At 48.5% G+C, this 24,900-nt stretch overlaps 1 protein-coding gene across 1 annotated transcript in view; it reads left to right on the top strand.

Moving 5' to 3' along the window:
- Positions 1-24,900, top strand: part of ME3 (malic enzyme 3) — a 227,137-nt gene that overhangs the window by 108,033 nt on the left and 94,204 nt on the right. Inside the window, exon 3 of the mRNA XM_068977703.1 lies at positions 2,552-2,701. Coding sequence (XP_068833804.1) covers positions 2,552-2,701 — 150 coding nt within the window. The remainder of the gene's footprint in view (positions 1-2,551; positions 2,702-24,900) is intronic.

Raw genomic sequence — 24,900 nt, 5'->3', positions numbered from 1 at the left:
GGTTTGACGGGGAGGAGACATGTGTGTGCTTCCGGCTGATTCATGCCATACGGCAGAAACCAACACAACAGTGTAAAGCAATTATCCTCCAAGTAAAAAAAAAAAATTAATCTATAGTAAAAAATAAAGGGACAGATGGGTTAAGGAAGTGGTATGTGGCCCAGGTTCCTGGAATAAAAGGAACGTGGTGGAGCAGAGGGGAAATGGACAGGGTCACCTTGGGCAGACCTGGGATGCCATCCATTGGAAGTTTAGGGAGAGCCCCGCCTCCCCTCTGGTTTCACCTGGTGGGCATTTCGACAGGAAGAGTCAGTGGTATGCACAGGGTCAGCTTTACCCATCTTACTAAAGAAGGTAGTGACCTGGCAGGTCTCGTGGCTGTGAATTTTGGCACAGCCAGGATTTGAACACTGTGCTTTGAACCTCTCTGCTACACCATAGCTAAGAGGTATTGAAGCTTAGTGGGTACAAATCTAGCCTGAGTTCAGATCCTCATTCTATCACTTAAGACCCAAAGTTCTTAGTCCAAAACGCAATTCGCCTTCCTAAAGATATTAAACCTTAAAAACCGAAGTCCAGAATCCTCCCCTTTCCAGTTCTTTCCAGTGAGATGGGCCTCACCCACGTGCCTGGGAAGACCCGGGGGCGATGGATGTGCCTGATCCTGTGAGCTCGAGGGGGCTTTCTTCTGAGGACCTCTCTGACCCATTCATTACGGGAGCCCCTCATTCCAGCAGGTGCTTAGGGAGAAAGGCTAAGGAGGCTCCCCAGCTTATGGGTAAAGACAGTGGTGTGCTGGTAAGTGTTTAAGGACCGGTTCTGGGGCCATCGGGTGAGGATTTAAAGCATTTGCCAATTTCATGATGTAGATACTCCCGCCAAGGTCAATTGCAGCTTATCAACTTGACATCACTGAATACAGAATTGAAAAGAGATGTGTACTAGTGGCTGCTTAGTAAGGGAATCGTTACACTCGTAATGAGCTAAGATCCTGACTATTCTAAGCATAAATCCCCCTTTCCTGAAAGTGCCTTCTAGAGCATAGTAATGGACCAGTGCCTTTGGTGAGGAAGAAGAGGCTGAAGCCCCAAGAAGTCACAAGACTTCCTCAAGGTCACATAGCTCATGAACAGCAGAGCTGAGATTCACACCCAGGAACCTGATGCCTCGCCCGGGGATCATTCCCCTGCCAGATCATTTCTGTCACCCCACTCCATGCCAGGGCCTCATGTGCCCTCATTATCTCTCCAAAACTTAAAGGTTGTGATATCAGCTGCCGCTTACACCTCATTGGGCTACCCCAATGGCTCAGCTGTAAAGAAACCACCCCCAGTGCAGGAGCTGCAGGAGATGCGAGTTCAGTCCCTGGGTCAGGATGATCCCCTGGAGGAGGGCATGGCAGCCCACTCCAGTATTCTTGTCTGGAGAATCCCCAACAGAGGAGCCTGGCGGGCTACAGTCCATGCGGTCGTAAAGACTCAGACACGACTGACCAACTAACACTTTCAATTTCACACCTTGCTGGGAATTTCAGTCCCTAAGTTTTTTTCTCCCAGACTATTCTGTGTGAAGTGTGAATGAAAGACCCTTTCGCTGCCTTACTGATTTCAGGCTTCAGGAAGTAGGCATGTTTGCAACATGCTTCCTGAGATCACTTGGTGCTCAAACACTTGTGAACTCTGCTTGTGACAGGAACCAGGCCTGGTGACAGGAAGGACCAGTTCATATATCAGCGGTCTGCCTGGCATTTTTCCCAACCGTCCCCCAGCCCCAGAATGCTGTTATTCTGCTGTCGTTCATTACTGTCCACATAACTATAACCTAACTAGCCATCTTGCATCATGGCTGAGAGCACAGATTCTGGAGTTATATTGCATAGGTTCAGATCTCTTGGTGAATTATTTCATTTCTCTGTGGCTTAATTGTCTCTAAAAATGGCCAGATAGCAATTATACCCGATAAAAAAAATAAAATAAAATGACCAGAATTATATTACCCACCTTACAAGTCATTGGGGCCTTCCCTGGTGGCTTAGACATTAAAGAATCCCCGTGCAATGTAGGAAACATGGGTTTGATCCCTGGGTCCGGAAGATCCCCTGGAGAAGGTAATGGCAACCCACTCCAGAATTCTTGCCTGGAGAATTCCATAAACAGAAGAGCCTAGCAGGCTACAGTCCATGGGGTCGCAAAGAGTTGGACATGACTGAGCGACTAACCACACATACAAGTCATTGGGAGGCATGTTCCCCGTGTCAGACTAGTTATGAAACTGTTGAGAACGGCACCTACGTCATGTGTAATAAGAAGGGCCATTGTTGTTATTGTTAGTCACTCGGTCCTGTCCGACTCTTGGTGACCCCATGGACGCCATAATGCAGGTCATGTTCTCCACATTTCTGAGATGATGAGACTCCTGCTCAGTGGAGATGGTGATTTGCCCGTGAAGGTGCCGTTGCAAGGAGCTGAGTGGGAGCCCTGGGTTTCTACGCCGGGGGCCGTCCGTGCTGCCATGCGGGGTGTTCAGCTTGGTTCTTGCCTCTTCTCCCAAGGTACATCATCCTCATGACACTCCAGGACCGGAACGAGAAGCTCTTCTACCGCGTGCTGACCTCAGACGTGGAGAAGTTCCTGCCCATCGTGTACACGCCCACCGTGGGGCTGGCCTGCCAGCACTACGGCCTGACCTTCCGCAGACCCCGGTGAGCGGCCTGGGGCCAGGGCTCGGGGAGGGCCCGTCTCCTAGCCAGGGAGTCAGTCTTCCCTCTGGCCTTGCTTTCTGGGACCCTGGAGGGGCTTCCTGGGAGGAAGCAGCCCAGCACGATGTTTGTTTTGAGCTTTTGTTCTGGGAAATGAGTCCATGTGCAGAGAGGTGAGCTGAGACAGTGTCTAGCAAGGGGACCTCGGAGCCTGTCCACCTCCAAATAAGAAACACCCAACATATTGTTCAGAGTGGGCCCGGGAGGTATTTCAGCTTGTTTTTCTCTCTTTATCTACCCACCACCTCCTTCCTTCTCCCCCTCCAAACCCCACTTTCCCAGTCATCTCCAAAGTGCAGACAGCTCTCCTGCTAATTCGGGTCAATGAATAATGGAGTGCTGGAAACCAGCAACTGAATTCTTTTGTGGATTCAAAGAAGCAGCATTCCTTTATTTGGGCTCGACCCAGATTCCACTCAAAATGTCGCTTTATTCGGCAAAAATCTGGCACGGAATTTTCTTTCGGAAAGAATTTGGGGGCAGTTTTCTAAAGAGATCACCTGTTCGTTTTTTTCATGGTGAGTTCAGCATATATATTTTTGAAAATGAAAAAGGGAAAAATGGAAGGATTTTCACAAAGTGCTCAGTGCAAGGTGATTGTCAACATGTAGTTCTAGCGCTGATGCTTAAAGAGCTCCTGAGTTTATTATGTGTCGTGGAACATTGTTTCAGCCTGTGTTAGAATACTGTGCACAGATGTGTAATTTACATTTACATAGAACTTATAAATCTGTGTTATAAATCATGCACTGTGTCAGGAACATGTCATCATGGGTCTAGAACATCTTTCATTAATTTGGATAAGCAGTATTCCAGTTCTGAAGCCAGCATTTGGAATGAGTACTGCAGGCCCGGGGAGTTCCCAGTGTTACCCTTGGTAGAGGGCAGTGTGTCCCACTTCCTCTGGGTGGGCATGTCCACCTGCTACAGCATATTTGACCTCATTGCACAGAGCAGCCATGTTTCTGCCATCCTGGGGGCAGAGGACAGTGCGCCCAGACTCCATAGCTGATCTGGTCTTCAGCCTGCCTCTTTCAACGGGAAAGAGAGTCACCCCTGAAACCAATACTGACCGAGGCCTTGGGAGCTGATGGCACATTCCTGAAGGATGCGGGACCCTGTTTAATAGCTCCGGGGTCCTTGCAGAGCCTGCCTCCTCACACAGCTCGTGTGCTATGCTCTGTGTGCTCACTCGTGTCTGACTCTTGGTGACCCCGTGGTCTGTAACCCACCAGGCTCCTCTATCATGGGATGTCCCAGGCAAGAATACTGGAGTGGGTGCCCACTGCCTCCTCCAGGGGACCTTCCCGACCCAGGGATCGAACTTGCATCTCTTACACCTCCTGCATTAGCTCGCAGATTCTTTACCACTGCACCAGTGCCACTGCCCTCCTCTGCGGCCATCAGCAGCTGCCCGGGGCTTAGCGAAGCAAGGGCCAACATTTTGACAAAACTAAGCCTGGCACAGCCCAGCTCATCCTCAGAAATCCCGTGCTCTGGCTACCCTGGTCTAGTCTCCTTCCCCAAGCATGTCTGGCATTCTCTGTAAGCCTTTGCCCATGCCGTCCCCTCTGCCTCAGATTCCTGCCTTCTCTCCTTTCCTTTGTTCTCTACCCAGCAAAACTCAGATTATCCCATCTTCCAAGAGCCAGCTTCTCTGATCTGATCAGAGAGACCCTCCCTGATCTGCCCCAGCCTGAACCCTTCTCAGCCTCCACCGCCCCCACCCCAGTCCATTACACATATTTCTGTTCCATAGTTTTATTTTTGGTGCTTTCTATTTTTAATTATTTGTGTACCAGCCCCCTCTGTTGTATAGTAACTAAGTCATGACCGACTCTTTTGAAACCCCGTGGAGGGCTCCTCATTCCATGGGATTCTCCGGGTAAGAATACTGGAGTGGGTTGCCATGTCTTTCTCCAGAGGATCTTCCCAACTCAGGGGTCAAACCGCATCTCCTGCTTTGGCAGGTGGTTTCTTTACCACTGAGTCATCTGAGAAACCACCAACCTCCTGTACTGAGACACAAGTTTCTAGAGGGAGCTGGAAACACATCAGATCCATTGGGCCAGTAATTGACACTCTGATGGGACAGTGTCGCCTACTGAGTGAGAAAAAGAGCTAGGTCTTCACAGTGAGCTCTGTGATTTCGTCTCTCTGACCCGCAGGCAAGTTTCTTAACCTCTCTCGGCCTTAATGTCCACATTTATCAACCAAAGGCAATAAGGCTGCCTACCTGAAATAATCGTTGTGAAGGTGAAATGTGGTAATGTGGCCGGGTTCCTGGCATCCGTGCTAAGGTTCCTTCAGCAACTACCGTAGGAGGAAGGCAGGACTGATACGTGCAGAGTTATGTTACACGTCTGTATTTTTCAATGTTTGCGAAGAAAATTGCGTCATCAAACATACAGTGAACTAATGTGTAATTACAGACAAGGTCTGGCTCTTCCAGATTCAGTGTCTCCTGAAAAGGCCCTTTAACCCGTAAGCGTTGCAGCTGAGATTGTACAGAAGCACACGGCCAGCCCACTCCCCCTCCCACTCCCAGGCTGTCTGGGAGCCCTTCTCCACAGGCTCTAATGGACTAGACTGTGAATTCAGCTGTTGGCTTCAGATAAACTAGTATCAGACTAGTGATGCTTTTGAGCTGTGCTTCTAGAGAAGACTCTTGAGAGTCCCTTGGACTGCAAGGAGATCCAACCAGTCCATCCTAAAGGAAATCAACCCTGAATATTCATTGGGAGGATTGATGCTGAAGCTGAAGCTCCAATAGTTTGGGCACCTGGTCTGAAGAGCCAACTCATTGGAAAAGACCCTGATGCTGGGAAAGATAGAAGGCAGGAGGAGAAGGGGGCAACAGAGGATGAGATGGTTGGATGGCATCACCAACTCAATGGACATGAGTTTGAGCAAGCTCCAGAGGTGGAGAAGGACAGAGAAGCCTGGTGTGCAGCAGTCCATGGGGGTCACAAAGAGTCAGACTCGACTTAGCAACTGAGCAAACAAGCCAACTGGTGATGGTAGTGGAGAAGGCAATGGCAACCCACTCCAGTACTCTTGCCTAGAGAATTCCAGGGACAGAGGAGCCGGGCAGGCTACAGCCCATGGGTTGCAAAGAGTTGGACACAACTGAGCAACTAACACACACACACACACACGCAGTGATGGTAGAGTTTTCCTCCAGGGTCCACTCCAGAATCCAGAAATTTGAATTAATGAGCATTTCTGGAGCTGCTGGGCATCATGTTACACACTGTGAAGCTACCTCCAAAGAACAAAATGCAATCCTTGACCTAAAGCTATAAGTTGAATATGATAAAAGTTATACCACAACAAGAGATTTAATAGGGACAAAGGCTTACAGGAGTGAAAGGGAGAGGAAAATTTGTTTTTCTTGAGGGCAGCAGGAATGCTTCACCGGAGGGATGACATTTGAGCTGGTCCTTGAAGGCTGAATAGGAATTCCGTGTGTGGAGTACGAGGGAAGGGCATTCCAGGAAAGGGCTTGGTTTTATCAGCTCTGTAGACAGCAGGGCAGTCAGCTCACTCAGTTATCTCCCCATCTCCTCTGCCTGGCACGGAGGGCCAAGGGAGGGGCCTGGGCCTTTACATCCATTGGCTGATAATGAATCTTCCCCATGTGCTGGAAGGTTCATTTGGAAACGGTGTCGTTCATTTCACAAATGAGCAAACTGAGGTAGCGGAGGAAGGGAACTTGTCTGAGATCACAACTGGCAAGCAATTTGTAAAGTGAGAGTTCTGACTGTGGGAACTGGGGAGAGCCACACCAAGGAGATGACATTTGAGCTGGGCCTGAAAGAAGAGTGCAAAGAGCTGAGATAGAATGTCTTTGTCTGCAGTGACCCAAGCACGCCCACCTCCCCCTGGAAAGAATGTAAGGCCTCTGAGACCTCACAGTGGGTGAAACAGGGGACTAGAGGGGCGGGGTAGGAGAATTGATCAGTGGTTCTACCTAAAACGCAGCCTCCTTCTCACCATGCAAGGCGGTTGGCTTCACGGGGAGCTGTTTCACATTCAGGTCCAGGCCTCGCTGGTGGTTCTCCAGTGCGTTCGTGATGGAGAGGATCATAACAGCAGAGTGGGGGTTCATGTGAGTGAACCCCTCAAGGGGGTTCACTTGAGCCCAGGAGCCTCAGTTGGGTATAGAGAGGGTGCTGCCAAAGGTACATGTAGCAGGGAAGACAGATGTGTGTCCAGGCAGGAGACGGGCAGCTGAACTAGAACCAGGAGAAAAGCATCATCATAATACCTGCTGGCTAAAGGCCAGGCACTATCCTAAGATCTGTACATAGATTGTTGTTCAGTCACTAAGTTGTGTCCGACTCTGTGACCCCATGGACTGCAGCACGCCAGGCTTCCCTGTCCTTCACCATCTCCCAGAGTTTGCTCAAACTCATGTCCATTGAGCCAATCATCTATCTAACCATCTCATCCTCTGCTGCCCCCTTCTTTTGCTTTCAATGTTTCCCAGCATCAGGGTCTCACTGGAGCGAGTAGGCTGCTCACATCAGGTGGCCAAAGTATTGGAGCTTCGGCTTCAGCATCAGTCCTTCCAATGAATATTCAGGGTTGATTTCCTTTAGGATTGACAGGTTTGATCTTCTTGCAGTCTATAGATAAACTTATCTAATTATCACAGCTCCCCTAAGAAATAGACACTGTTATCAGCCTATTTGTAGGTAGGGAAACTGAGGCACAGAGAAAACTTGCCCAGAGTCACACAGCTCATAACCAGCAAAGCCAAGACTCGTACCCACACAGTCTGAACCAGAGTGTGGACAGGTAAGCAGCACCTCACGATGCTTGCTGTAGTTGGGGGCTGTGCACATTAGGTGGGTATTCGGGATGGGGTGCCACTCCTGGAACATGATTGTCTGGGGGTCTCAGATGGGGGTTGCTGTATTCGTTTCCAGAGCCTCTCCTGGGAGGGCACGATCCCCTCATCCAGGGCTGAGGCAGACACAGGCAGAGTGAGCCGGCGCCTTGGGTTTGTCAGTGCCTAATTGGCCCTTGCCATCTACCCATCTGCCTCTACAAGGACTGAGTCATGTGCTGCTGCAGCTGCTGACCTTCAATACACCCTGAAAGGAGTTCAGGGTGGAAAGCACAAATGAGGCACTCTGTGCTCAGGGGGGGAAACGCAGGACAGGTCTTCAGGTCGTCTTTAGATATTTTTCAGGATCGGACTTTATGAGCCCTGTTCTTCCATCTCTCCACATCTAGAAAAGCACTGAAATCCATGGCGATGACTGTTCCTTGTGACTAGCTAAGGCTTCATGAGACGAGTAGAAATCTGGAAAATATGTGCTTGATTGCACGTATTCCCCCTCTTCACCAAACGTCACATGCTGACCTTCCCCCCCTGCCTCTTTGGAGCGGTTTCTCAGGGCCATCTGAGGTGCTGTCTCCTGGGCTGCAGTCCTCATTTTGCCCCAAATAAAATTAAACTCACAACTCTCACGTTGTGCATTTTTTAAAGTCAACAGATTCATCCCGCACGCTCTGGGTACAGATTTCCCACAAATGCTTTGCAGAACCTTTCCTCAGATGATTACCCAGTCAAGCTACCTGACTTGTAACCTTCTGAGCAGCTGCTCCAGGCGTCCATTTGGCCTCTTTCCAGGTGTTGACTGCATCCCTGTCTCACTCCTAAGGGAGAGTCTGGGCTCCGCCCCAGCCCTGAGCGTCCTCTGAGCCTGGCTGGGAAGGGCTTCACAGATTAGCGTCCGACAGGAGGCCAGCCCAAGGGCAGGAGGGAAACAGCCAGCAGCTCATCAGTTCTGAAATGATAACCATTCCTGTCAGTCCTCTGTGAAAAGACCTCCCCTCTGCGCCCCCACCACCACCCCCAAAGCTAATTAGATCCAGCTGAGGCTAAAATGGGCTGCCCTGGGGTCCAGCGGTAAAGAATCTGCCTGCCAACACAGGAGTTATAGGAGACATGGGTTTGATCCCTGGGTCAGGAAGATCCCTGGAGAAGGGAATGGCAACCCCCTCCAGTATTCTTGCCTGGAGAATCCCATGGACAGAGGAGCCTGGTGGTCTGCAGTCCATAGAGTCGCAAAGAGTTGGACACAACTGAAAACGACTGAGCATGCATGAGGCTGAAATTGTCGCTCTGATATCCCTGGGGCTCTGCATCACCTCAGAACCCCTAGGGAGATGCCTGAGTATCTCAAGGACACCTGAGTACCTCGGGCAGGTGAGACACAGCAGAAGGGTCTGGGCTCTGTGGAGCCTCCTCTGCCCCTTCCTGCTTCTCCCCTGTACACGCTGTGTGTGTGCTTCCGTGGGCCATGGGTCCTGGCCAGCTTGGCCTGAAGGTCTTCAGTGTGTGACTCAGAAGAAGTAAAAGCCAAGTGGAGGGGTGGCGCGAGGAATACAGCTGAACCCCACAGCCGGCCTGGGCCTTACGCTCCTAGTCCTCCTTGAACTCCAAGTGATGTGCACGCGTGCACACACACACACACAAACACACCTGTAGACCTAGCGCTTCCCAGCCTCCCTGTGGGATCTCACTTGTATGGGTGGCGAGGGCTGGGTTGCAGGTAGTATAAGGAGCATAGCCTTTGAAGCCAGGCAGACTTGACCTTGAATCCCAGTTCCAAAAAATGACTTTCAACAAGTAACTGAGCACCCCGTCAGCCTCCTCATGTGAAATGGGAGAAACGCCCGTCCACATGGCCGCTTGTGAGAACTGGGTGCGATGCCACATGAGGAGTGTCCTTATATGTGCTCAGCTCTGATCCACATGGGCCCCCAGCCCCTCCCCGCCCCAGCCGATCCTTTGATGCAGTCACCCCACCCCAGAGTCTCAACCGTTGACTTCTGAGACTGTCTCAGGCCTCCAAAGTGCCACCCACGCTAACCTTCTGAAGTCAAAGTTGCTCAGTGGTGTCCGACCCTTTGCAGCCTAATGGACTGCAGCCCTCCAGGCTCCTCTGTCCACAGGATTCTCCAGGCAACAAGACTGGAGTGGGTTGCCATGCCCTTCTCCATGCGGATCTTCCCGACCCAGGGAGTGAACCTATGTCTCCTGCATTGGCAGGCAGATTCTTTACCGTCCGAGCCACCAGGGACCTTAGTGATCTGTATTTGTGTCTAACTAGCAAATCCATCAGCAGGTACTTGTGCAGAGTCAGAAAGTTGAGGGTAGGAAGTGGGACTTGGTTTCCCCCGTCGAGCCTCGGGGAAGATCCCTGAGGACAAGTTTGCATTTGGCCCTGTGCCAGGCTCTTTTCTTTTTTTTTTTCTGAAGACAGATACACTTCTGCACCCAGGCCACTAAAAGTACACAGGGTATTAATAGCTACCATTTGCTGAGTGCTCACAGGCTCCTGGCAAGCCTGGCTTAGGTGCTTCGTGTACTTATCTCTGAGCCCTACAGTAGCCCCGCAGAGTGCTTGTTTCTTAGATAAGAACTAGCTTGTCTAAGACCTCACAGCCACCCTATAACCAAACCCTGTACGTTTTCCAGCTGCTGTGGCCCCGGTAAACATGACCCCTCACAGGCAAGCACATTCTTGAGGGACGCACACACACACACACACACACACACACACACACACACACACACACACCTGGAGGGCAGGATCCCATGGTGGTCAGAGCCCCGGGCTGGAGCCCCGAGGGGGTGGGTCAACTCCCCGGGTAACGGCCGTGTCGCCTTGGAGCCCAGGTGCTCCCTGTCCCTGGGCCTGGGTCACAGAAGCTGCTAACCGCACAGGGCTGCGCTGAAGGTCAGATGAGCTGACTGTGTGAACGTGCTTTATCAGCTGGAGAGCTCCTCACAAGCTTGAGGGGGATTTATTTTCTCACCTCTTCTCCGTCCCCCACCCACCTAAAAGGATGAGGTTAAAGCTCACGCTCACACCCTTGGGTTTCCTGCCTCCCTCTCTCATTGCCTGGGGAGTCCTGGCCTCATTTTTTTCTTTTTTACACCGCGTGCTAACTCTAACTCTTTGTGACCCCTTGGACTGTAGCCCGCCAGGCTCCTCTGTCCATGGGATTCTCCAGGCAAGAATACTGGAGTGGGTTGCCATTTCCTCCTCCCTGGGATCTTCCCGACCCAGGGATCCAACTCACATCTCCTGCGACTCCTGCATTGCAGGCGAATTCCTTACCATCAGCACCTAGGACCTTTTCATCTTCAGCCACCTTCGCGCGCGCGCGCGCGCACACACACACACACACACACACACACACACACTCCCAGCATAATTGGGAGGCAGGCAGAAAGCAAGGATTTGTCTCCTCAGACCAGCTGCCTCCTCCCTGTCCTCAGGGCACCAGCGCTGACTCCTTTGCCAGAGCCCGCTCGGCGGCCAGTCCTGCCCAGGTCCCTCTGCCAGGCTGTTTCAGCTGTGCGGCCGGAAGGGCTCCCGAGTGTAGAGTTGGTGCAGGTTGGCAGCTGGTCCGCTTCCCGTCCCATCTGGCCCTTTTAGTCCCCCAGCCTTGGGGTTATGAGCAAAGCTCTGGGTAAGGGTCAGGAGACCCGCATTATAGCCTTCGCACCCTCTTTCTGGCCTTGACTCCTTAGCAGGTCACTTAGCTCCTGAGACTCAGGAGAAGGTGGTGGGCTGAGTGCACGGCTTCCGTGATCTCTTTCAGCGCTAGCCATTCAGCATCTAGTAACCCAAACCCTGAACTTCCCTGGTGGCTCAGGAGCAGAGCACCTGTCTTCCAACGTAGGAGACACAGGAAGTGCAGGTTCGATCCCTGGGTCGGGAAGATCCCCTGGAGAAGGAAATGGCAACCCACTCCAGTATTCTTGCCTGGAGAATCCCCATGGACAGAGGAGCCTGGTGGGCTACAGTCCAAGGGGTCGCAAAAAGTCGGACATGACTAAGTGACCAAAGAGCGACAACAACCCAAGCTCCATAACCACGTTGGAAGCGGGATATTCAGCTGAGCCACGGTCACGCTATGGAACTGAGCTGTAGGTTCCCCCCCTGATAAATTAAGAGGTCAGTCCAAGCAGTAGCTCTCAGTGGCAGCTGTGCACCGAGAGCCTCTGGGGGCTTTTAAGCAGCATCTGTGAGGTGTGCCCAGGCAGCTTTAGTTTTCAGAAGCTCCCCAGGGATTCTGGTGAGGAATGGCTGAGCAGGATGATCTCTGAAGTCCCTTCCAGCTTGGATCCTCTGTGACTTGCTGAGAGTCGATAACCTGCAGCCCAAATCTTCCAGGCCCAGATCTTCAATACCCAAACCAAATACATTGAAGACAAGGGGGATTTTCCCTGGTGGTCCAGGAGTTAAGATGCCACACTCCCAATGCAAGGGGCTGGGTTCAATTCCTGGTCAGGGAACTAAGATCCCACATGCCCCAACTACCGAGCCCTCAAGCCGCAATTGAAAAAGCCCACACGCCGCAGTGAAGACCCAGGATAACCAAAAATAAATCGATAATAAAAAATTAAAAAAGAAAAAGAGGTTAGGGTCACGATAATGTTAGAGAAACATATCTCCAGCTCAACCCTCAGCAACCTAACTGCTGAGTCCCAGGGCCAAGTGCCCTCGTGTCTCACGCACACAGTGAGCAGGGTAAGTGGGCAGCGGGTGGAAGGCAATCTCACACGTGTTCTCCCCCCGTCCCCACCCCCACTGTCTTCCTGAAGCCTCTGTCACTGCACAGAAGTCACCCGTCTCCCCAGCTGCAACCCATCCTCTGTCAGCAGTTGATGAGACAGGAAAAGCCTCAGGCCAAAGGTGACCCATCATTTGGGTGAGGATATGACCAGTGCTGCCTGGCTCAAAAGGGAGGCCAGTCGGAATCCTTTCCAGGAACTTGAACGGACTAACAGGAAAGGTTATATGGAGAGAATTTTCCAGGTGGGAAGGGAAATCAAGGCCAAAGGATGCTGCGAGTTAGACTTTTGACTCAGGTCATGGTAGACCAAAGGCAAACGCCAGCTATAAAGGAAAGGGAAAAAAGAGCAGGAAGTATAGGAACAGATCTGTGGAGGGAAGACGGGAAATGGAGAGAAAGAGGGAAAAACAGGCAGAGGCAGGGACGGCCCCCAGAGCTGCCTCAGTTCACCCTGGCTTTCCACTCCAGTTCTTCACAAATTTACCATAAACTCTGTTTCTCCAAAGGTGACTTAGGTGAACCTCTGATTTCGGTCACTGGAAGAGCCAGGTTGAAAAAGATGAAGTTAGATGGACCTGATTAGTCCCCCAATCTCCTTGCTGGACGGAGTTAACAGATTAAAGTAGGGTGTCTCAGGCTTCACTTGTTATCATTGTTCAGTTGCTAAGTCGTTTCCAACTCTTTGCGACCCCGTGGATGGTAGCCCGCCAGGCTCCTCTGTGGACTTTCCCAGGCAAGGATACTAGAGTCTTAAACTTTATGATGCACTGAAGTCACCCGGAGGGCTTGTTAAAATAGATTCAGAGACTTGACCCAGCCACCAAGTCCCAGACACTGCTGATGCCGCTGGTGCAAGGGCCACGCTTTGAAAACCACTGGATTGGGGACTTCCCTGGTGGCTTCCACCCCGGTCAGGGAACTGAGACCCCACATGCCCAGGGGCACCTAAGCCCGTGCACCACAGCTGCTGAGCCCAAATGCCACAGCTAGCGAGAAGCCCTCGTGTCTCAATGAAAAGGTCCCACATGCTGCCGCTAAGGCCCAATGCAGCCAAAAATAATAAATATTTTTTGAAAAAGAAAAGAAAGCCACTTGATCGAAGGCTGATGAAAAGTCACTCGCTGAGAAATGAATTAAGACGATCTGAAGGAAGCAGAAGAAGTAGGCATTTCCAGAGCCCACTGTGCATTCGCAGAAAAAGCTAGGAGTCCTCAGATGAAGGTTTTGGTCTCAGTTTTAGAAGTGTTGTTGTTTAGATGCTTAAGTTGTGTCTGACTCTTTTGCAACCCCATGGACTGAAGCCCGCCAAGTTCCTCTCTCCATGGGGATTCTCCAGGCAAGAATACTGGAGTGGGTTGCCATTTCTTTCTCCAGGGGATCTTCCCAACCCAGGGATTGAACACAGGTCTCCTGCATTGGCAGGAAGATTCTTTACCACTGAGCCACTAAGAAGTCCTTTAGCAGAGCCCCTCAGGAAATCCCTCCCTCTTTATGGAGCTCAGTTTCCTCATCTATAAACCAGAACATTTTATTAGGTGATCTAGGGGGCTCCCTCCAATCCTTATAATCTGTAATTTTTGAGCAGATTGGAACACGGTGGCTATAAATTCGCCTCTAAGTTTTCTGGCATTTAAGGGAGAAAAACACAAAAGTAGATGAACACACATTTTCTGACAAGAAAAAGTGTTCAGGCTTATCTGCAGAAGTGTCATTTGGCTGAGAATCTGATTCACACGTGGGCATCTTCTTAGAGAGACCAGCTGGGCGGCCCGGGGGCTGTTCATGGACGGTTCGATGCCAAGGATTGGGAACTGATGCTGGAGTAGATCTGAAGGAGTCCTCCCCGAGCGTGAAGTTGTTCAGCTATTACTGATGCACACGTCACGTGGAGTAAGTGAAATTGTATCTGGATCCCACATCAGTGAATCACTTTGGGACAGAGAGACGGAGGAGAGAAGGATTTTTTTTTTTTTTAGTAAAGACTATTCTTTTAAGAGCAGTTTTAGGTTCACTGCAAAATTGAAGGGACAGTACGGAGACTTTGCATATACTACCTGGCCCCACACATTCATCGCCTCCCCCATAATCAACATCTCCCGCTAGAGTGGCCCCTTTGTCACAATTCATGAACCTTCACTGACACCTTATTATCACCGGGAGTCTTTAGAGTACCTTAGAGCTCACTCTTGGCGTCATACATTCTGTGGATCTGAATAAAAGCTTTATATAGCATCATACAGAGTATATTCACTGCCCTAAGAACCCTGAGCTCTGCCTATTTGTCTCTCCCTCCCCTCACCTGCTCCTGGAAACCACTAAGGATCCTGGTATTTTTGTGTCTGAATTACACCGGTTTCAGTCACCGAGGGACATGGCTTCTTTTGTTCTTGTTGCTATTTAGTCACTAAGTTGCGTCCATCTCTGCAACCCTGTGGACTGTAGCCCACCAGGCTCCTCTGTTCATGGCATTTCCCAGGCAAGAATACTGGACTGGGTTGCCATTTTCTTTTCCAGACTTCCTTTTTTAGAGGAGGCTGGAAGACTTACGTACAAGCAAGTGAGTTTGTGCTTCATCGCACGTGACCTGCCTTTAGCGTTCAGAAGGAGCAGCTTGCTGGGTGGGGAGGACAGAGGCCACCCTTCCGTCCACGAGCCTGGCTGGGTGTAGGTGGCTGAGAGTGAAAAGGTGGGAAAAGTTGAGTGGCCCCACATGGACACAGAGATTTTATTTTTCTGTTCAAGCTGGAAGCAGATGAGCTTTATTAACTAGAACAGGATGTTCTGAGTCTGACTTCCTTTAGCCGAAGGCAGATTTCCCTGGCAGTTTAAACAAACTGATTTTTGTTTCTGTTTTATCTGACTCTGTCCTTTTCCTCCTTTGTCCCTGGCAATCCCAACCATGGTGATCAAAAGAATAGGTGTGGGAGAATTTCCTTACTGAGAAGGAAATCCGTACATGCAAGCAGCAGTTGAGTAGACCTTTCCTCAAATAACCTTGATTTCTCATTAGCCTGTAAAATGCACGAAAGCTTGTGTTTGCTCACGGAAACAGACTCACAGAGAACGAACGAGTGGTTACCAGTGGGAGAAGGAAGGGGGAGAGGTGAGTTAGGGGTGTGGGATTAAGAGATATGAACTACCATGTATAAAATAGATAAGCAACGAGGATATATTATACAGCACAGGGGGAAATAGCCATTAGTTTTTAATAAATTTAAATGAAATATAATCTATAACAGTATCATATCACTGTGTTGTACACCTGAAACTAATGTATTATTTTAAATCAACTATATGTCAATAAAAATAAAAGCTTGTGTTTGCGCAAGCAAAGTTCACTCCCAAAAGAGTGGCTTCTTAAGAGATGCTGCAAATAAAGCAGCTGTTTTGAAAGGTCCCAGACTAGAGGACAAGTTAGATCATTGTTGTGGAATTTCTTGAAGAAAAGTGAAGGCTGTCTTGCCAGAAAGAACCCCACCACCAGCTGGCCAGTCTCCAAAATCCAGTGTCGTGTTCATGTCCTTGCACCCACAGGAATCCCCCAGATTTCTCAGGTGCCCTGAGTGGGTAACACTGAAGACTTTATCTATAAGCTAGTTTCTTAGAGACTAACATTAAACCAGCATCCAGGGGTGCCCAACCTTCAGGATCTAATGTCCGCTGATCTGAGGTAGAGCTGATGTACTAATAATAGAAATAAAGGGCACAATAAATGCAAGACACTTGACTCATCTCCAAACCATCCCCTCCCCAGGCTGTGTGCTCCATGAAACCGGTTCCTGGTGACGCAAAGGTTGGGGACTGCTGTGCCTAGATCACAGGGACTGGGACTTGGGAAGAAGAAGTTTTGTACGAATGGGAAAAGCAATAGGAAAGAACAGATCAGGAAGGTTGTGTCTGCGGTGCTGGAGACAGAAGCAAGACTCAGGCAGGGAGCCCCAGTGCAGCATCAGCATCGTCCAGAAGGCTACAGGAGGGGAGCAACTGAAAAAGCTAAAAAGACAAAGGGTAAAGCGAGTGGTGAAAGATGGACTTCTCCAGCTGGACACAACTTCTCATACGAGTTCCTCTCCTGCATTTCCCTTAGGAGGGAAATGAACTATGTTTTTTTCTGCCCTGTGTGTCCCATGGTGCCAGCATGGTATCTTCAGGCCTTGACCAGAGAAAGCACTTAAAGATTAACTATCTTCCGATCAGACTCCATTCAACAAGCATTGATTAAGCGCCATCTTTATGGCTGGCCACCATAAATACATGGAAGATCCAAATGGAATAAGATAGTTTATTCATGGTCCCTGACCTTAAGGAGTTTACAACCCACCTGAAGAGAGGAACAGCTCTAAGGTGATATAAACCAATTAGTAAAGCATGGTATGGATTGACTGGTTTACTTTGAACACATAGAGGTAACATTATGTAGGAAGTATCTCCACTGAATTGTTGGTTCTTGATCTAAATCTTGAGAATAGGATTTTGATTCAAGGTGGGAAGGTGGCCCAGCACAGTTCCTGGCATAAAGATTTACTGTGTGAGTTCTAAGCAGGAGGACCTGCATAAGCAAGAGATGTGGTTGGGACAAACAAGAATCACACAGGCTCTTAGGACTGGGAATATAGGAGACGCTCCTTCCCTCTTAACAAAAACCCCACATTTCTTTCCAGTTCTTTCTTCCCCCAAATGGCCGTGTACTTTGAGAAGTCTTGGTCCTCTGCAACCCCAAGGAGTGGGAGCTAATTAATCCCTAGCCAGTCACAGAGAAGTTCCCTCACCAGTGACAATTCTGACCCAAATGCTGGGAGGGCACTCTGCCCAAGGACTTCTGGAAAGGTTTTCTCTTCCCAGGAGAGCTCCTTCTTTCCCGGATGTCCTCGGTCTGCCTGGGAACTGTGGTGATCATCCTGCCGTCACGACAACAGGGCAGGGACCAAGCCTATAACACCAAGGATGGTCACGGAGGGAGCCTGTGCCCTTGGTAACATTTTGAGCCAGCAAGTAAACAAATCCTGAGTCACCTCCCCCTGCACCTCTTGTTAGGAGAAATAAATTTCCTCTTTCCGGCCAGTTGAGTCAAAGTTTTTCTGTTACCTACAGCTGAGAGCAGTGTTCCTTCCTGATGGGATATCTGAATCACTTCGCTTAGAACAGTGGCTCACATTCATTTATTCAGAGCTTCCGATGCTCCAGGTGCTTGAATCAGGCCCCACAATGTCTCTTTCAGTTTTGTGATATTAAGCCCATTTTCATGAAGAGGAAACTGAGGCACTGAGATTCAATAACCTGAAATAGCTTACACGTCTAGTACCCGGTTGAGCCGAGATTCCAACCCCGGCTGCAAAGCCCCTCACGTCCTTCTGAGACTCTCCTCCCTGGTGATGGAGCTTCTCCAGGACAGAGGACTCACCATCACCTCGCAGACGGCGTATGTAAGGAGACTGCTCCATCACTTGGGCGGGGAAGGTAAGGACAGCGTGAAGCCGAGTGAGGACTTAGGATTGTGCTCCTCAGGGATCACAGTCATGCTTCTGAGGAGGGGCTTCCGAGAAAGCATTTTGCAAGGAGGATCGTCCTCGGAGGCCTTAAGAGGAGCACCCACGGGGCATTGCTGTGTTAGCTGAAGTCCAGGGAGACAAGGGCCTTGCAGGGTCTGAGAGGCCGAAGTGAAGGGTGAAAACACAGGATGCGGAGAAAGGGGTACCCGTAGGACGTGGAGACGAGCGGGATGTGAAGGTGAGCGTGAGCGGAAGAACCGTTAGGTGTGCGCTGCGTGGCAGTGCTGTGTCAGCGTGGAGCGTGGAGCTTGGGCTCCAGAGCTGCTGCAATGATCTGGGTCAGATCAGCATCTCCGGAGGGCTCAGGACCACCATGGTCACGTGACCTGTATTCTTAGCATCTCAAACCAGCTGTGAGAAATCAGAAGTGCTCCTGTCCCTGAGTCACAGGGGAGAGGTTCAGAAGTGATGGGCCACGGGCCCGGAGCCTCAGCGCTGGTCAGTGGCAGGACTCAAACCCCGGTCTATCCTGCCCCGTAGCCTCTCCCTCCTTCCACGTGGGAACCCCCTCTAGATCTGCATGGCTGATGCTCAGCATTCCCGAGTCATGCGTCCACACATGTGTCCTCTCCAGAACAACAGCTAAGCTGACATGTTCCTTAGACTGAATGAAATTAGCAACAGGGATCTGCAGGAACCCTTGTGCATGGGTCTTGGCTGGAGTCCCCTGCGGGGAGACAGGCAATGTGGGGCCACATCAGGGTGCCCTGTTAGGAGAGCTGGGGTTGGCACCTTGCAGAATCTTTACACCCACAAAGGCAGGCACAGTCTTTCAGGCACATAGCGAGGACACACCAAGCACTTCATGGATCCTGCTCTCGTGATACGCCCTTGAGTCGCTACCCGATGGCCCCACACTGAAGCCCACCCCACGCACAGCCAGCACAGCTGTTACCTGTGTGCCCCCTGTGGTCCACTCCCCAAAACCCACACAGCTCCCTGCTCTGGGTTCCGAAACAGGCTGAGACATTGACCTCCTCAGAGGACTTGGAGAATAGTTACATCTCTCCAGGTGAGGCCCTGGCTGTAAAGAGGAGGTGAGGCCCTGGCTGTAAAGAGGTGGAATCAATTAGCTCTTAAGAGACCCTTGAGCTCAGCGCGTCACAGGTTTGCCTTTGCTTGCAGCCTATGGTGACCGGATCATGGAGCTCAAATCAAGGCCTAGATGGGACATGGCACCTCCTCCCCAGGGGCACAAGTCAGTAGAAACAGTAGGGCTGGAAGTCAGGTCCCCTGGCTCTGTGCAGAGAGAGAGGGGTGTTTCCCACCATTTGAACCAAGCTTGATTTGTGTTACTTGTCTGTGTCTAGCACTTTGAAGTTTCAAAATGAATTCAAATGCAATCCCACCAAACAGCTTTGAAACAGAGAGGGCAACAGTGTTCACATGAGGAAATGAGGGATTCAGAGTTTGACTCCCCAGGCTGTACAAACTGTAAGAGAACAGAACCTAGACTTGGCCACCTTCTAGTTGCTATTCAGGAGTCCTTCCACTACTGGACTGACTCTAAGCATCCAGTGGGCAGGAGCCATATCTGTTTAGCTCATCATTTGATGCCCAGCACCCCGGATAGAGCCTAGGTACATGCCTTGTTAGGTGAAAGGAAGGGCGGATGGAAGGATCAGTAGATAGAACAGGATAAAACAGGGTAAAAGAAACTTGGAGTCTTATTTTCCTGATGACTTCTAATAGATCTTTGAGGAGTGAGCTTCTATTAATGGCTCCTTACTTAAAAACAAAGAGCTTTAACTCTAATTTTGTTTAAAATGCATTATGCCCTAATTTTTTTAATACCAATATAAATTACATTGGATTCCTTTAAAAATATTCAACAGGAAGACTTGCCCAGGACTGGAACATAGTAGGAACTTGATAACTGTCTCTGGAGTTTAACTGGATTTAAAAGCGAGGCTGGGGACATAAATGTAGCTGCAAGGAGTTTCCATGTTACTGGATAATTAAAGAAAAGAGTTTATTATTTGCAAAATGACTTTATCCCCACATCCAGGCCTGTCAATGAGATCAGGACCTGCATTTCCAGAATCTTTGGTTCAAAAGGGTTAATAACTTTGTCCGGTCCTCACTATGAATAGGTGGTGAGGGCAATAGATTGCCCTTGCCTGCCAGTGCAAAATGGACCTGGCATGAGCCAGCTGTGCTTCTCATGTGCAGCCAAGTGGACGGACTTGGATGTGAGGTTGTCATGGTAACACTTTCACTGATCGGAAGAATAGATGAAGCTGGAGTAAACCTCCTTGGCTCATATGGGGGTGGGAGTGGGCGTAACCAGGAGTGACAAGCAGAGAAACTTCTCTGTTTCCAGACAAAGATGGTGCACTAAATTAGAATTCAAGTAGCAGTAGAGAAAATCAGGTAACGTGCTGGCTAGATAATTCTAGCAATTAAATAGGCAATTAAATGATTTTGATGATCAAACCAAAAATGAGGGGGAGGGGAGGAGTGTTTAAAAGTAAACCTCTTCCCAGGCCATTGGTTTTAAACTTTTGTCCTAAGAGTCCACTTTAAGAAATTACAGACTCCAGCTTTCTTTCCCAAGGTTCTGATTCATTGAGTCAGGAGTGGAGCACAAGAATCTCTGTCTTAAAACTGTCCACAATTTATTATTCTGCATGAAATTTATAGACTATATTGGTAGCACATGGACCATAATTTCATAAAGCCTCCTCTGGGTAAATAGAACATCAGAAATCAAACTCAAGTTGGAGCCGACTCAGCTGTTCTCATCTGATGGGATAATTTAGGGAAAAATAAAAGCTGTTTTCTACTTAGCCTTAGATTAGAAACAAAGTAAAAACCAGAGTTTAATTAGTCAGTGATTGATGACAGATGAGTTTCTGAAATAAGCTACTGCAGTTTATATTTTATGCTTCCTTTTAATCTTACATTCTACCAAATGCTTCCCTAATTGACAGAAACCAGCAATTGTTTGCTTTGCCTAATGCTCCTTCTTATTTTGTGTGTGCGTGCTAAGTCACTTCAGTCCTGTCTCACTCTTTGCAACCCCATGGACTGTAGCCTGCCAGGCTTCTCTGTCCATGGGAGTCTCCAGGAAAGAATACTGGAGTGGGTTGCCATGCCCTCTTCTAGGGGATCTCCCCAACCCAGGGATCAAACCCACGTCTGTTATGTCTCCTGAATCGGCAGGTGGGTTCTACCTGTGAAGTCCTTCCCCATCTTACCCAACAGCAAATTCCTGCTTACTCTTTAAAATCATCCAAAATGTCTTCTTCTCTTGCTCCCTCCTTAGTCTCTGTGCCCATACTTAAAAAAAAAAATTAATTAAGTTGTGTATTTATTTGGCTGTGCCAGATCTTAGTTGCAGTATGCAGAATCTTTAATTGTGGCATTCAAAATCTTTGTTGCAGCATGAGGGATCTAGTTCCCCAACCAGGGATCAAACCTGGGCCCCCTGCGTTGGGAGTGCAGGGTCTTAGCCACTGGACCACCAGGGAGGTCCCTGTGTCCCCACACTCTTGCTTTCAGAATATTTGGCTCCTTCCTCTAAGTCTGTCCACAGTGGCCTCTGCTACTAGGCTACTAATGAAATTACTACATTGTTTTCCGGTAGTTATTTAGAGATGTGCTCCATCAATCTCTGCTCTGATTGAGTGAATGGATGAATATATGTTCCATAAGCGCAGAGGATTTTGCCTGTTTTATTAACTGAAATGAACATTCCAAGTGCCCAGAACAGGTCTTGTCACAAAAAGTAATTATTGAATTAATTCATGAATGAGTGCTTTAGCTTAAACAACCAATTGAAAAGGCTGGACCTGCTATGTTTCTCAGTGTACCAGTACAAATTTTTCATAGTGGCACCAGCGTAAGCACAGTCTCCCAGACAAGTCCCCACTTGACATTTCTGTCATCTAACAGTTTGAGCCTTAGCTCTATAGACCCAAGGGATTCTAATCAAGAAACAGAAGTAATATTGCAAGCATATAGCTCATACCTATATAATCGGATCAAGTTAACTTTTCTCATCCTTACTCAATACGTTTTTCTATCCATAGTAAGCCTGGGATAGCAATGATTCTCTAGGATAGTTTACATAGAATAAGTGTAGAAATAGCTTCCATTTATTGAGCACTTACTAAATGTGCCAGGCATTGTACTAACTGCTTTCCACATGTTATCTCTTTTAATTGTCTCAGGCAACTTGATTAGGAATGTTTTATTATCCCCACTTTACAGATGAAGAAACTGAGGCTCAGATGTAGTCATTTGCCAAGGTCACTCGGCTACTAATCAGAAGACCTGAGATTTGAGCCTAAGTCTATCTGAGCTTCTGCTCTCGAGCTTCACCGTAACTCTGGGGCTTTGAATTGAGTGGATCTAGTTGGAACTTTCTCCTGACCAGAGAAACATATGTTGTTTTCCAGCCATCTCAGAGCAAATATTTTCTTGGCCTTGAACATTCCTGATCTTGAGTTTTCTCAAGATCTAAAGGCTAAACTCGGTCAAAATGATAAATTAACTTAAATGTCCCACACACACACACACCCCTCATCCCCACTTGATTACACCTGATGAGTGGCTCTCTCATTCATTTGGTTCCAGGCACTTAGCTGTCTCTTGCATTTGCTTCCACTGATCAGGGTCCCTGAGGTTTGCACATATGTTTTCCCAGTGAACTTTTGTCCTCTCTGAAAACTGCATTCTGCTCTCTTTATCAGATTCCAGCTTTCATGACTAATATGCGGTGATAACTCCAGAACTGTTTACACGACAAATTAAAGTGGGCAGAATCTTCCGCTTACAAATTGCTTCAAGACAGGGCTCAGATGTCTGACCATAGAATCGTCTCCTACATGCTAGCATAAAATGGATCTGAGCTTGTACAACTTCAGCTGGCCCTTTACTTAGAGGCCTGTTGTTTCTTGACAGGGTTCTGCGCTCCCAGCCTATTCCTCAAACTGAGGCTACAGAGATTTATGACTCACTTAGAAAAAACTATGCTGGCTACTTCTTCAACCTGCTTTGGAAAAACAGGATGTTTCTCTCTCCCAGTCTTGCACATACCTGTAAACAAGCGACTTACTGGCAGGGCCTCTGAGTCAGAGGTATAGCAGTTTCAGACTCTCAGGTTTGATGATTATTTGCTTGGATAAATCAGAAGTTCATGTCAGAACAGAGCCACGTTCCAAAAACTTATTGCCCACAGACCCAGATTAACTCAAAGCCTTCCAGACGGCAGGAAGGTGTGTGTTTGTTTTAGAAAGTGGAGGCATGTGTGGGTCTGTGCCACGTTCCCAGCCATAAAAGAAAGTGAAGAGTGTTAAGTGTGACTTCTTGGGGGAAACGGGGCCTGACGTCTCTGTGATTATTATTTTTGGAGGAGTAAATATTTCAGTAGAAAAAGAAACTCCTTTGTACCGACCCTGAGTTTTCTTGGCATGTTTTAATATTTTCAAGTAACAGCTGAAACCACACTAACCTTCCCCGTTCTAATTGGAAGCGTCTGTGAGTTGCAAAATTAGAATTTTCAGATTCTGAAGTGATTTGCTATTTGAACAGGGGTGTCAGTTTCAGCTGAAATTTTCATCTATGGGGCCTTTTTTCCCTCCAGATTATAAATTGTTCACTCAGCTAATGATGTGATGGAAATACACTTTTCACCAGCTTTCCGTGTACACAGGCTTTCTTAAAAATGAAAACCACACTTTCTTTCAGTTTCTTATTCTACACTTTATCATGATCCTCCTGATTCAAAGAGAACAGATGGAGAAATTCCTCAACCCTTGGAATTCGACTCGAACAATTTTCTCCTGCCAAAAAGCATCTCCTAATCAAAGACATCAGAGCAGCGAATGATATGTGCAAATTCCAGGAAGAAAAAAAAATAGTTGGAACACTTAGAAACTTATTCCAGTTTTTCTCTATGTTAATAGAAGCCTGTCTATTAGGGGGCTTAGTGTTTTACAAATATCTTCTGAAGCTTCAGCAAGACAGATATGAAAGCGTGATGACCTCTTACCTGCTTGCCTTACTGTTTAGGCTACTTCCTGCCTCAGCGATGTTGCCTCAAGGACCCTCAGTACTCCCAGGTGTGAATGAGAATGATGGCAGCTTCCTGGGCTCACGGTGGTGAGGAAATGGTGTAGCATTTACAAAATGCTCCCACGGGGAGCTGTCTTAATCCATTCTGGCCGCTGTAGCAAGATACCACAGACTGGGTGGCTTATAAACAAGAGGAGTTTATTTCTGCAGTTCTGGAAGCTGAAAGTTTGAGATCAGAGCACTGGCATGGTCAATAGCATGGATGAGGGCTCACTTTTGATAATAGACTTGTCCTTTTATCCTCACATGGTAGAAGGGGTTAGGAAACTCTTCAGAGCCTCACATATAAGGGCACTAATCTCATTCAGGAGGGCTCCACCCAAAGGCCCCACCTCCTAATATCATCACATTGGACATTAGGATTTCAGCATATGGAGGGACACATTCAGACCATAGCAGGAATGAAACAAATACTGGTTTCTTCTCTTTCTCTCTTCATTTTACTTATCACAACTGCAGTAAAAATGACATGACTTACTTGAGGCCAAAGACCAGGCCTTCAAAGAGCCAAGACAAGCCTGAGTTTCGTAGGTTTAAAGCCTTGAAGGCTCCCTCCTCTGTGTGGATTCAACACCCACTCTGCAGAGTTTGGCACAGGCTATGTTGTAGATTGTTCCCAAAATTCATAGAGAGCAAAAGACTGTTGGTGCTACTACACACTTCACAGATGCTTGTTACCAGTAGGGTTCATATTAATGACTTTAAAGACTACACTGGGAAAGGGTTCAAATGATGCCACCAAAAGATGACCCTGACCCTGCCTGCTAGGTTCCCAATACATGTTTGCAGTATTGAATTTAATAGGCTGGACCTGCAGTTCTATAAGTTTTTGAGAGTGAAAGGAAAAACAAATAATTGTGTCAAGACACAGGCAAACTAGAATATGTGGTCACCCTACTTAGG

The sequence above is a fragment of the Capricornis sumatraensis genome, chromosome 8, assembly GCF_032405125.1.
Source record: "Capricornis sumatraensis isolate serow.1 chromosome 8, serow.2, whole genome shotgun sequence".
Lineage (NCBI taxonomy): Eukaryota > Metazoa > Chordata > Mammalia > Artiodactyla > Bovidae > Capricornis > Capricornis sumatraensis.
The sequence above is the reverse complement of the archived record's forward strand: the minus strand, read 5'-3'. Positions and strand labels throughout refer to the sequence as shown.